Source organism: Scyliorhinus torazame, chromosome 19 (assembly GCF_047496885.1).
Source record: "Scyliorhinus torazame isolate Kashiwa2021f chromosome 19, sScyTor2.1, whole genome shotgun sequence".
NCBI classification, from domain to species: Eukaryota; Metazoa; Chordata; class Chondrichthyes; order Carcharhiniformes; family Scyliorhinidae; genus Scyliorhinus; species Scyliorhinus torazame.
This window is the reverse complement of record NC_092725.1, coordinates 113882464-113894970: the sequence shown is the minus strand read 5'-3', so window position 1 is coordinate 113894970 and position 12507 is coordinate 113882464. Positions and strand designations below refer to the sequence as shown.

Sequence of the window (12507 nt, the reverse complement as noted above, 5' to 3'; positions counted from 1 at the left end):
TCCCAGGTAGGGTGTGGAAGGCCCTATTTGTGGTGTACCTTGACTTTGAAATGGCACTTGATAAAGCTCATGAAAGGTTAGAACATTTAAGGTAGTGAGGATTTTCATCCTGCTAATGAAAAGGAAAGTGAGGAATTGGTCAGCACCCGAGGATAGTTCCTGCTTGGGGGGGGGGGGGGGGGGGGGTGTAGGCAGAGACAATCATCATTAGAATTTCTCTTTCTAAATTAACTATTGTTAGCAGGTGCTCAATCCAAATTGATTGATTACATCAAATCAGATGGGGAAATTGCACTTGAAGAGGTGGATCAGATACCACAAAATATACAAAACATGTAAGTAAACAGAAACAATTTAATACAAACAACAAGTTCAAAGCATTGCACATCAGATGGTGTTGGGGACAAACCCCTAAAAGTTTCAATAAACTCAACAATCGGCATCATCTAACTACAGACACTTTGAATCAACAAAGCAAACAGAAGGCTGAACTACATATTTAAAATAGTAAAATTGAATTGAAGATGGAGGGCATCATGCTGAAATTGTACAGTGCTCTTTTCAGACCACACCTTGATCACAGCGACTTGTTCTGATTCCTGAAACAAAAGAAATTAATTCAAGCCATGGAGACAGTTGGACAAAGAGCCACAAGACTGAACACACGAACAACTAATTAGCAGGAGTCGGCTATTCTGCCCCTTGAGCCTGCTCTGCCATTCCATAAGATCATGGCTGATTTGACTGCGGCTTCAACTCCACTTTCCTTCCTTCCCCATTACCCTCTGACTCCTTTGCCAATCAGGAATCTATCTGCTTTAAGAATATTCAATGACCCTACTTCCATTGTTGTCTGGACAAGTGTGTTCCACAGATTTGCCAAGAAAATCTCCTCTTCCCCATCTTAAAAGGGAGATATTTTTAAACGGTGTCCTTAGTTCTAGTCTCTCTCACCAGGGGGGGAATCCTCTCAGCATCCACCCTGTCAAGTCTCCTCAGGGTCTTAACATGTTTCAATATGATTGCCTCTCATTCTTCTAAACTCCAATGGATAAAGGCCCAACCTGACCAACCTTTTTTCATTGGATAGCCCCCTTATCCCAGCAGGCAGTTGAAGGAACCTTCTCTTAATGCAATTAAGTTCTTTCTGAAATAAGGAGAACACAACTGTACACAATTCTCTAGCTACCCTCCACAATTGTAGTAAAAGTATCACTACTTTTATATTCCATTCCCTCTGCAATAAACAACAACATTCCGTTTGCTTTCCTCATCATTTGCTGAAGCTGCAGTGTTTGCAATTCAGGTACCAGGACACCCAGGTCCCTCTGTACTTCAAGAGTTCTGCACTCTCTCCCTAGTTAAATAACATGCTACATGCCAAAGTGGTCAAGTTCACATTTCCCCACATTATACTCCATCTGCCAAATTTTTGCCCACCTGCTTAACCTACCTATATACCTTTGTAGACTCCTTAAGTTGTCTTTACAACTTACTTTCAAAGCTATCTTTGCTTCATCGGCAAATTTAGCACCCATACATTCGATCCCATTATCCAAGCTATTAAAATAGATTGTAAGTAGTTGAGATTCCTGTGACACTCACTTATTAAATCTTGCCAACCTGAAAATGACACATTTATGCCTAGATTGTCCCTGCCAGTTAACCAATCCTCTATTCATGATAATATCTTACCCCCACATCATGAACTCTTTATGTGGCACCTTGTCAAATGCCTTCTGGAAATCTAAGTACACCACATCCAAAGGCTCCCCTTTATCCATGTTGCTTGTTCCTTCCTCAAAGAATTCCAATAAATTATTGAACTAAATACTCGAATAAATGAATTGTTGCATTAAAAGATCAACTTATGAGAAACTGGAGGAGGGGGGGGGGGGGGAGAAGATGTGCAATGGCATAGTGCTATTGTCACTGAACTAGTAACGCAGAGACCCAGCATGATGCTGTTCGAATTCCACCGCGGTAGATGTTGAACTTTGAATTGATTAAAAATCTGTAATTTAATGGTGACAATGAAACTATTATCGATTGCTGTAAAAACCCATCAAATTCACTAATGTCCTTCAGGGAAGGAAATCTACCATCCTTACCTGGTCTGGCATACACATGCATCCAATCCCACAGCAATGTGGTTGACTAGTGGGGCATCACGGTGGCGCAGTGGGTTAGCCCTGCTGCCTCACAGCAGAGATCCCAGGTTCGATCCCGGCTCTGGGTCACTGTCCTTGTGGAGTTTGCACATTCTCCCCGTGTTTGCGCGAGTTTCGCCCCCACAACCCAAAGATGTGAAGGGTAGATGGATTGGCCACACTAAATTGCCCCTTAATTGGAAAAAATGAATTTGGTACTCCAAATTTTTTTTTATTTTTTTTTTTAAAGTGGTTGACTAGTAACTGCGCTCTGAAATGGTCTAGCAAGTCACTCAGTTCAGGGCAATTAGGGTGGGCAATAAATGCCCATCTGGCGACGCCCACATTTCATGAACGAATAGAAAATCTAGGCTTGGCGGCCTGAAAAAAGGCAATCTGAAAGGAGCACATAAACTAGTACAGGAAAATCCAGAACACTAATGAACTTAAAGCATTATGGCTAGGGTAGGACAGGAGATTTCGGGTTTAACTAGAAAAGGGCAAATTTAGAATGGAACAGAGCAGAGTCCGGTAGAATCAGGTAAAACTGTGGTGTCATTTTGTGAGGATTGGAGAGGGGAAGGAGTAGTGTAGTTCTTAAAGAGTACGGCAAGATGAACTGAATGATCCTTCTCAGCTGCATCTTTCACATATTGTAGTGTCACTGAAAACACATTTTGATGACAAATGAAATTTCTACTCCCAGGGAGGAAGTGATCGAGCGGGGGAACCGTGGTTTACTAAAGCAGTCGAAACACTTGTCAAGAGGAAGAAGGAGGCTTATGTAAAGATGAGACATGATGGTTCAGTTAGGACTCTCAAGAGTTATAAGTTAGCTAGGAAGGACCTAAAGAGAGAGCTAAGAAGAGCCAGGAGGGGACATGAGAAGTCTTTGGCAGGTAGGATCAAGGATAACCCTAAAGCTTTCTATAGATATGTCAGGAATAAACGAATGACTAGGGTAAGTGTAGGGCCAGTCAAGGACAGTAGTGGGAAGTTGTGCTTGGAGTCCGAGGAGATAGGAGAGGTGCTAAATGAATATTTTTCGTCAGTATTCACATAGGAAAAAGACAATGTTGTCGAGGAGAATACTAAGATTCAGGCTACTAGACTAGAAGGGCTTGAGGTTCATAAGGAAGAGGTGTTAGCAATTCTGGAAAGTTTGAAAACAGATAAGTCCCCTGGGCCGGATGGGATTTATCCGAGGATTCTCTGGGAAGCTAGGGAGGAGATTGCTGAGCCTTTGGCTTTGATCTTTAAGTTATCTTTGTCTACAGGAATAGTGCCAGAAGACTGGAGGATAGCAAATGTTGTCCCCTTGTTCAAGAAGGGGAGTAGAGACAACCCAGGTAACTATAGACCAGTGAGCCTTACTTCTGTTGTGGGCTGTCTTCTTGAACTGCTGCAGTTCATGTGTTGTAGATACATTTGTGGTGGGAGGGAGTGAATGTCTGAGGTGGTGGATGCGGGGCCAATCAAGCGGACTGTTTTGTCCTGCATAGTGTCAAACTCCTCGAGTGCTGTTGGAGCTACATTCATCCAGGCAGAATACATCATCACATTCCTGATGTGTGTCTTGTGGGTTGTGAATAGGCATATGATCTGCTCTTGCCGACACAGTATTTATATGACTGGTTTTGTTGAGTTCCTGGTCAATATCAATCCCAGGATGTTGATAGTGGGGGATTTGATGGTGACGGTGATGCCACTGAATGTCATGGAGAGATGGTTTGATTCTCACTTGTTGGAGATGGTCATTGCCTGGTAATTGTGGGGTATGAGTCATTCTTGCCACTTTATCAGCATGTCGTGCTGCATATGGGCACGGGCTGCTTCAGTAAGTGGGGTGTCATGAATGATGATCATTGCACAATTAGCAAACATCCCAACTTCCGACCTTATAATGGAAGGAAAGTGAAGCTGAAGATGGTTGGGCCCAGGCCTTGAGGAACACCTGCAGCTGTGTCCCTGAACTGAGATGATTGACCTCCCAACACCAACGACTAGCTTCCTTTGTACTTAGTATGATTCCAACCAGTGGAGTTTCCCCTCTGATTCACATCAACTTAAGTATTAATAGGGCTCCTGATGCTGCAGCTGGTCTCACAAAATATCAACAACAAAATGTAAAAGGAACCCAATAGAATTAAATACAAAATACAACCCAGTGCCCCCCTCCCCCCACACATAAATAATATATTAACAACCGCCGAAACACATAGCAAACATATACACGCCCTCAGATCCCCCAGTATAGACAAACACAAATAAAATAGAACCCCCCCCCCCGGGTTGCTGCTGCTGCTGACCATTGTCTACCGTTCTGCCAGGAGGTCCAAGAGCGGTTGCCACCGCCTGATGTACCCTTGCACCGATCCCCTTAAGGCAAATTTAATAAACCCCGCCATATCATTGATCCAGGATTCCACGCTTGGGGGCCTCATATCCTTCCACTGAAGAAGAATCCTTCGCCGGGCTACCAGGGACGCAAAGGCCAGAATACCGGCCTCTTTCGCCTCCTGCACTCCCGGCTCCTCTGCAACCCCAAATATTGCGAGCCCCCAGCCGGGTTTGACCCTGGATCCTATCACCCTCGCTACTCCCTTCCAAAATTCCTCCAGCGCTGGGCATGCCCAGAACATATGGGTGTGGTTTGCTGGGCTCCCTGAGCACCTAACACACCTGTCCTCACCCCCAAAAAAACCGGCTCATCCTTGTCCCGGTCATGTGTGTCCTGTGCAGCACCTTAAATTGTATGAGGCTGAGCCTCGCGCACGAAGAGGAAGAGTTCACCCTCCGGAGGGCATCTGCCCACATTCTCTCCTCGATCTCCTCCCCCCACTTACCTTTCAGCACCTCCACCGAGGCCTCCTCCTGCATCACCTGGTATGTTGCCGAGAACGTCCCCTCTCCAACCCACGCCCCCGAGAGCACCCTGTCCTGTACCGTGCGTGGCGGCAGCAGCGGGAATTCCACCACTTGCCACCTGGCAAACGCCCTTACCTGTAGATACCTAAAGGCGTTTCCCGGAGGGAGCCCGTACTTCTCCCCCAGCTCACGAACCTCCCATCCACAAACAGGTCCCCTAACCTTCTTATCCCTGCCCTGTGCCACACCGAAAACCCTCCATCTATTCTCCCTGGGACAAACCGGTGGTTCCCCCGTATCGGGGTCCACCCTTCCCCCCGTGCCTCCATTGCCCCCAAATTCTGAGGGCAGCCGCCACCACCGCACTCGTGGTATACCTCATTGGAGGGAGCGGCAGCAGCGCCGTTGCCAGCACCTCCAGACTCGTACCCTCACAAGACGCCGTCTCCAGTCTCTTCCATGCAGCCCCCTCCCCCTCCATCACCCACTTGTGCACCATCGCCGCATTGGCGGCCCAGTAGTACCCAGAGAGGTTGGGCAGTGCCAGCCCCCCCCATCCCTACTCCGCTCCAGGAACACCCTTCTCACCCTCGGAGTCCCTCACGCCCACATAAACCCCGTTATGCTCCTGTTGACCCGCCTAAAGAAGGCCTTCGGGATAAGAATGGGGAGGGACTGGAACAGAAACAAAAACTTTGGGAGCACCATCATCTTGACTGCACCCTACCTGCCAGGGACAGCGGCAACGCGTCTCACCTCTTAAACCCCTCCTCCATTTGCTCCACCAGCCTCGTGAAATTAAGTCTATGCAGGGCCCCCCAGCTCCTGGCCACCTGGACCCCCAAATACCTGAAGCTCCTCTCCGCCCTTTTTAGTGTGAGCACGCCAATCCCCCTCTCCTGGTCCCCTGGATGAACCACAAACAACTCACTCTTCCCCAAGTTGAGCTTGTACCCTGAGAAATCCCTGAACTCCCTGAGGACCCTCATTACCTCCGGCATTCCCCCACTGGGTCCGCCACATATAGCAGCAAGTCGTCCGCATAGAGAGACACCCTATGCTCCTCCCCACCCCGCACCAGCCCCCTCCAGTTCCTCGACTCCCTCAGTGCCATAGCCAGGGGTTCAATCTCCAGTGCGTAGAGCAGGGGGGACAAGGGACACCCCTGCCTCGTCCTTCAATGCAACCGAAAGTACTCAGACCTCTTGTTCGTGGCCACACATCGGGACCTCGTACAACAGCCTAACCCACCTGACGAACCCCTCCCCAAACCCGAACCTCTTCAGCACCTCCCACAAATACCCCCACTCTACCCCACCGAATGCCTTCTCAGCGTCCATCTCCACCTCCCACTCCCTCGCCGGCATCATAACAACGTTCAGGAGCCTCCGCACATTCGCGTTCAACTGCCTCCCCTTCACGAACCCAGTCTGGTCTTCGCGGATGACCTGCGACACACAATCCTCAATTCGCGTGGCTAAGACCTTCGCCAGAACCTTGGCATCTACATTTAACAATGAAATCGGCCTGTAAGACTCACACTGCAGGGGATCCTTGTCCCGCTTCAGGATCAAGGAGATCAGCTCCCTTGCCTCATTGAAGGACCTAACCAGCAACGGGCCCAACAGGTCCACATATTTTTTGTAAAATTCGACCGGGAAACTGTCCGGCCTCGGTGCCTTCCCCGCCTCCATGCTCCCTATCCCTTTGGCCAGCTCCTCCAAACCAATCGGGGCCCCTAATCCCACCACCAGTCCCTCCTCCATCTGCGGGAACTTCAGTTGGTCCAGAAGGCGGCCCATCCCTCCCTCCTCCAGTGAGGGCTCGGACCGATACAGTTCCTCATAAAAGTCCCTGAAGACCCCATTGATGCCAACCCCACTCCGCACCACACACCCCCCTATTTTAACTCCCCCAATCTCTCTAGCTGCGCCCCGCTTCCGAAGCTGATGCGCCAGCATCCGACTTGCCTTTTCCCCATATTCATAAATCGCCCCGTGGGCCTTCCTCCACTGTGCCTCCGCCTTCCTGGTGGTCAACAGGTCGAATTCAGCCTGGAGGCTACGCCTCTCCCTCAACAGTCCCTCCTCCGGCACCTCCGCATACCTCCTGTCTACCCTCTCCATCTCCCCCACTCCCTCTGCTCTCTCCTCTCCTTGTGGGCCCTAATGGAGATCAGCTCTCCCCTAACCACCGCCCTCTGCGCCTCCCAGACCATCCCCACTCGGACCTCCCCGTTATCGTTGGCCTCCAGGTATCTCTCTATGCTTCTTCGGACCAGCTCGCTCACCTCCTCGTCCGTCAACAGCCCCACCTCCAAGCGCCACAACGGCCGCAGGTCCCACTACTCCCACAGCTCTAGGTCTACCCAATGCGGGGCGTGATCCGAAATGGCTATCCTAGACCTGGAGCGATCCAGTGCCGGATCCAACACCGTGTTAGTCCCCCCCCCATTATCAGGCCCCCCACTTCCAAGTCAGGGATCCGACCCAGCATGCGCCGCATAAAACCCGCATCGTCCCAGTTCGGGGCGTACACGTTGACCAGCACCACACTTTCCCCTTGCAGCTTACCACTTACCATTATGTACCTGCCGCCATTGTTTGTCACAATGCTCAACGCCTCGAACGACACCCTCTTTCCCACCAAGATCGCCACCCCCCCGATTTTTGGCATCCAGCCCAGAGTGAAACACCTGGCCTACCCACCCCTTCCTCAATCTTACCTGGTCTGCCACCTTCAGGTGTGTCTCCTGGAGCATGACCACATCCGCGTTCAGCCTCTTCAGGTGTGCGAACACCCGGGCCCGCTTAACCAGCCCGTTCAGCGCCCTTACGTTCCAGGTTATCAGCCGGATCAGGGGGCTACCCGCCCCCTTCCCCCGCCGACTAGCCATAACCCCTCCTCGGCCAATCATGCGCCCGCGTGTACCCCACGGTGGCAGACCCCCTTCCCAACCCCCTCTACTCGCTCCAGCTCCCCCTTGACCATACCAGCAGCAACCCGGTTCCCCCCCCACCCCCACCCCCCCCCCCACCAGCAGCAACCCGGTCCCCCCCCCCCCCCCCCAAGCTAGGATCCCCCCCTAGCTGCATTGCACTCCAGCAAGGCAGCTGACCCCGGCCGCTCCTGCCTCTCCTTCGACTCCTCCCATTGTGGGACTTCCCCTCCATTACCCACCAGCAGGCTCTCCGCCTCCCTCTTCCATCCCAAGCGCAGGAAAAAACCCACGCTTCGCCGCCCCGGCCATCTCCAGCCTTCAGCGCGGGAAAAAGCCCGCGCTTTCCACCTGCCCGGCCCCGCCTCCTCTGTCGCAGCTCCCTTTACAGGCCCAGTCCCCTCACCCCCGACTCGGGCCTCCCCCGCGGGGCCTCACCCTTCCCAACCCCCCTACCGGCCATCCACCCCCTACTCCGTTTACTTGCCCCCCTCCAAGAGCCCACCTGACAGACCCAACCAAAACAGTGCCCAACCCACCCTAACCGAATCAAAACTAAACAAGAACAAAGAACCCCCCCTCAAAATGTAACACAACAACCACAATCCCAGACCATCCCCACACCTGACCCTCAGTTTGTGTCCAGCTTCTCGGCCTTAACAACGGCCCATGCCTCCTCCGGGGACTCAAAATCATGGTGCTGGTCTTTGTAGGTGACCCACAGACACGCTGGCTGCAGCATGCCAAGCTTCACCCCCTTCCTGTGCAGCACCGCCTTCGCCCGATTGTACCCGGCCTTCTTCTTCGCCACCTCCGCGTTCCAGTCCTGATATACTCAAACCTCCGCATTCTCCCACCTGCTGCTCCTCTCATTCTTGGCCCAGCTGAGTACGCACGCCCGATCAGCGAACCGCTGAAACCGCACCAACACCACCCGCGGCGGCTCGTTAGCCTTGGGCCTCCTCGCCAGCACTCTATGGGCCCCTTCCAGCTCCAGGGGCCCCTGGAAGAACCCCCCTCCCATCAGCGAGTTTAACATGTGACCAGATAGGCCCCCACGTCCGACCCCTCCAGCCCCTCCGGGAGGCCCAGGACCCGCAGATTCGTCCGGTTCGACCGATTCTCCATCTCCACGAACTGTTCCTGCCATTTCTTGTGGAGCGCCTCCACCTTTACCGCTAGGCCCAAGATCTTGTCCTCGTTATCTGAGATGTTTTGTCGGACCTCGCGATCGCCACCCCCTGGGCCATCTGGGTCTCCAGCAGCTTATCAATAGAAGCCTTCATCGGCTCCAGCAGGTCCGCTTTGAGCTCCCTGGAGCAGCGCTGGATAACCTCCTGCTGCTCCTGCGCCCACGCTGCCTGGTCCCTGCCCGCCGCCATCGTGCTCTTCTTCCCTCGCACTTTCTTTGGCTTCACCACCACTTTTTTTAGTCGCCCCGCTCCTGGTCCAAGCCATACACTGTCGGGGAAATGTTGCAGTCTTCTTCTCACATCGAGAAATGTCGGAAAAATGCCGTTGGGGGCCCTGAAAAGAGCCCAAAGGTCCGTTCCAAGCTGGAGCTGCCGAATGTGCGACTTAGCTCTGCATAGCCGCAACCAGAAGTCTCACTGTCACTTTCAGCTTACATAATAATAATCTTTATTGTCACAAGTAGGCTTACATTAACACTGCAAGTTACTGTGAAAAGCCCCTTGCTGCACACTCCGGCGCCTGTTTGGGTACACAGAGGGAGAATTCAGAATGTCCAATTCGCCTAATAGCACGTCTTTAAGGACTTGTGGGAGGATACCGGAGCACCCGGAGGAAACCCACGCAGACACAGGGAGAACATGCAGACTCCGCACAGACAGTGACCCAAGCCGGGAATCAAATCTGGGACCCTGGAGCTGTGAAGCAACAGTGCTATCCACTGTGCTACCGTGCAGTACTCTAACATGTGGTCAACTCTGAATGCCCTTTGAAATGACCTGGCAAGCTACTCATTTGTGAAATCACTTTAGATCATGTCGAACAGCAATAAGCCCCACTGTGGGCTGTCATCAACAACAAGATTGTGTAATACAACCTGAAACCTCATGCTGCTCACTTCTGTCACCAATAAACTGGCAGATAATTCATGGTTCAACACGAAATATAAAAATATAAGCCGTGAGTAGTACTAGGCTTAACTCAGAATGAGACACCAAGTTAATGAAGTTACAATCTGTGAACTAAATACCAAAAGCGTCATTTGCAGTCAGAGATAAGTGGTTCCACACCAAACAGATGGGATCAAACTCAATAACGTCACTGGATGTAGTTGAGAACAGCGGTGGACAATTAGATAACATAAGGAGGTGGTTCCATAAACACTTTCACATAAGTGCCAGGCATTGACCATTGCCGACAAGAAACCCACGATAGAGATTCACTAGGCACCATCATTACCTGGTTCCCCACTGATAATATTGCAGTGGGAGGAGAGGGTCACCATTGACCTCAAGTTGTGTTCTGCGACAAGTGGCTTACTTCCTTAACCCCCCAGGTTGTTCCCCAACTTCTATAACATTGAAAGCACAAGTGTGATTAAATAGAGCCTACTTGCTTGGTTGGGTACAGCTGAAACAACACCTATGGAGCTTAATAGCATCCAGAACAGCGGAATTGACACAGTTACAAATAGATTCAATGTACATCCTTTCAGTACCAATGCACTGTGGCTGCAGTATATAACATCCATCGGATACACTGATGTAGCTCAGCAAGCTTACTTCTTCAGCACCTTGAGACCACCATCGCCGAGGATGGCAAAAATAGCAAGATTATAGGAATACCAGCAATCAAAGTTCTGCCCTAGCTTACATCCCATCTTGACTTGGATATTTACCACTAAGTCTTCATGAGTGCATGAATTCCCTACCCCAATCGTGGGAGCAACCACTTTGGAAGCGACAGGACTGCAGTGGTTCAGAAAGGCTGACTGGTACCTTCTCAAGACAGCAAAGAACGGGCACCATGCAAGCGCCAAAATCAAATCAGCATTGTTATGAAAAACAAGTCATCGAAACAGACGGAGCAAAAATACGTTAGCTAACTGTAGTTCAAAACCAATTTTTTTTTAAGTGCGCATGACAAGAAGATCTATTTAAGTAATAATTTTCAACAAAGTACCAACCTTGAAAAACCAGAAGTCCTTGATGGAAATAGGCAGCATACTGAAAACTCTGTCAGTAAATAATACTGACATCAACAAGATGATGTTTGGAAAAAAAACTTAAAACTCCTTTATGGCCATTTCAGCAGCTGCCGTTTGTAAGCCTGGGGGCAGGATCCTCCGTCCCGCCGCACCCGTTTTCTGGTGCAGCGCGCTCCCGCCGGCAGTGGAATTCTCCGTCCCGGCAGCCAGCCAATGGGGTTTCCCATTGTGGGTACCCCCACACCTTTGGGAAATCCGCAGGCGTGAGTGCACTGCCGGCCACACGGAGGATCCCACCGACTGAGAATCTAGCCCTATACGTGTGCAAGTATTTGTTTTCAACAAAAATTACATCTGGGCAAGAACAACCTTTGCACAAATTATATTCTTCACATATCAACTCTGTCTAAAGCCTGTGACATCTGTTAAAAAAGGAAAACAGTTGACTACCAGAGTCGAGTGGAATTGCGATTATTCAATATAATGGAGGGGATGTCCCAAATTACTGTAGACTGCGTATTTCAGTTCTCCAACAGCACTCACTCATATACCCACTAGCAAGATAGGCCTGCTACAATTGATCAGCTGATTTTCCATTTCACAGCCTCACATGCCCACATACACACAGAAACCCAAAACAGTTAGCCCAAAGTACCACACAAACCCTAGTTTTAATATTAGTGTTACACAGTAGCTGCTACTCTCCAACCATCCATCAGCAGCCCATCTTCTGAAATAAAAAAGATGGCAGACCAGATTATCACCAGACTCCCATTAACGGCAAAAATAATTTGATAATGGAGAATGCAGTTTACTGGGAGCATGGATAATCAAGTTCCCATCAATACTTTAAAATGCATTTTCACTGTAGTGGGAAAACAATCTTTCCCTCGGTATTAAAGGTTTATTCCCAACACAGCAATTGATTACAAACATAATTAAAATGTAAAACATTTCTGATTCACAGTAAAGTTTTCAAAGTTGGCAGGCACACATCACAAAGCGAATAAACTTACCTTCTAAATCTTCATCCTTTTCTGGAGCTGCTGCAGATCCAGTTAACGTCTTACGTCCCATCTTTTACACTCAGTTGATAATGCAACACTGCAAATTAAACAAAATTTAAAGGCAATTGAAGTTCAAGACTTCTAACACAAAATAGGTAAGCTCTCTCAATACAATGCAACAGGTTTCTTATCCAGAGCCAAACAAAGAACATCTGCACAAAGTTGTGTTGTTTTAATAGCTAGAATGGCTTCAATTGTCCACCTGAGACTTGAGAGGTCCTAATAAAAGATAAAATCATCAGGTAGCTTATCTGCCAGTGTTTTTGGCATAGTTATGGGGTTGCTGCACCACCTCCCAACTAAAGG

General features: G+C 49.8%; 1 protein-coding gene across 4 annotated transcripts in view; it reads right to left on the bottom strand.

The window, feature by feature from the left end:
- The window catches only part of scaf11 (SR-related CTD-associated factor 11), a 112943-nt gene that overhangs the window by 88142 nt on the left and 12294 nt on the right, over positions 1–12507 (bottom strand). For all 4 annotated transcript variants that reach the window (XM_072485056.1, XM_072485058.1, XM_072485057.1 and 1 more), the window contains exon 2: positions 12151–12238. In XM_072485056.1, coding sequence (XP_072341157.1) covers positions 12151–12211 — 61 coding nt within the window. In that variant the 5' untranslated portion in view covers positions 12212–12238. The remainder of the gene's footprint in view (positions 1–12150; positions 12239–12507) is intronic.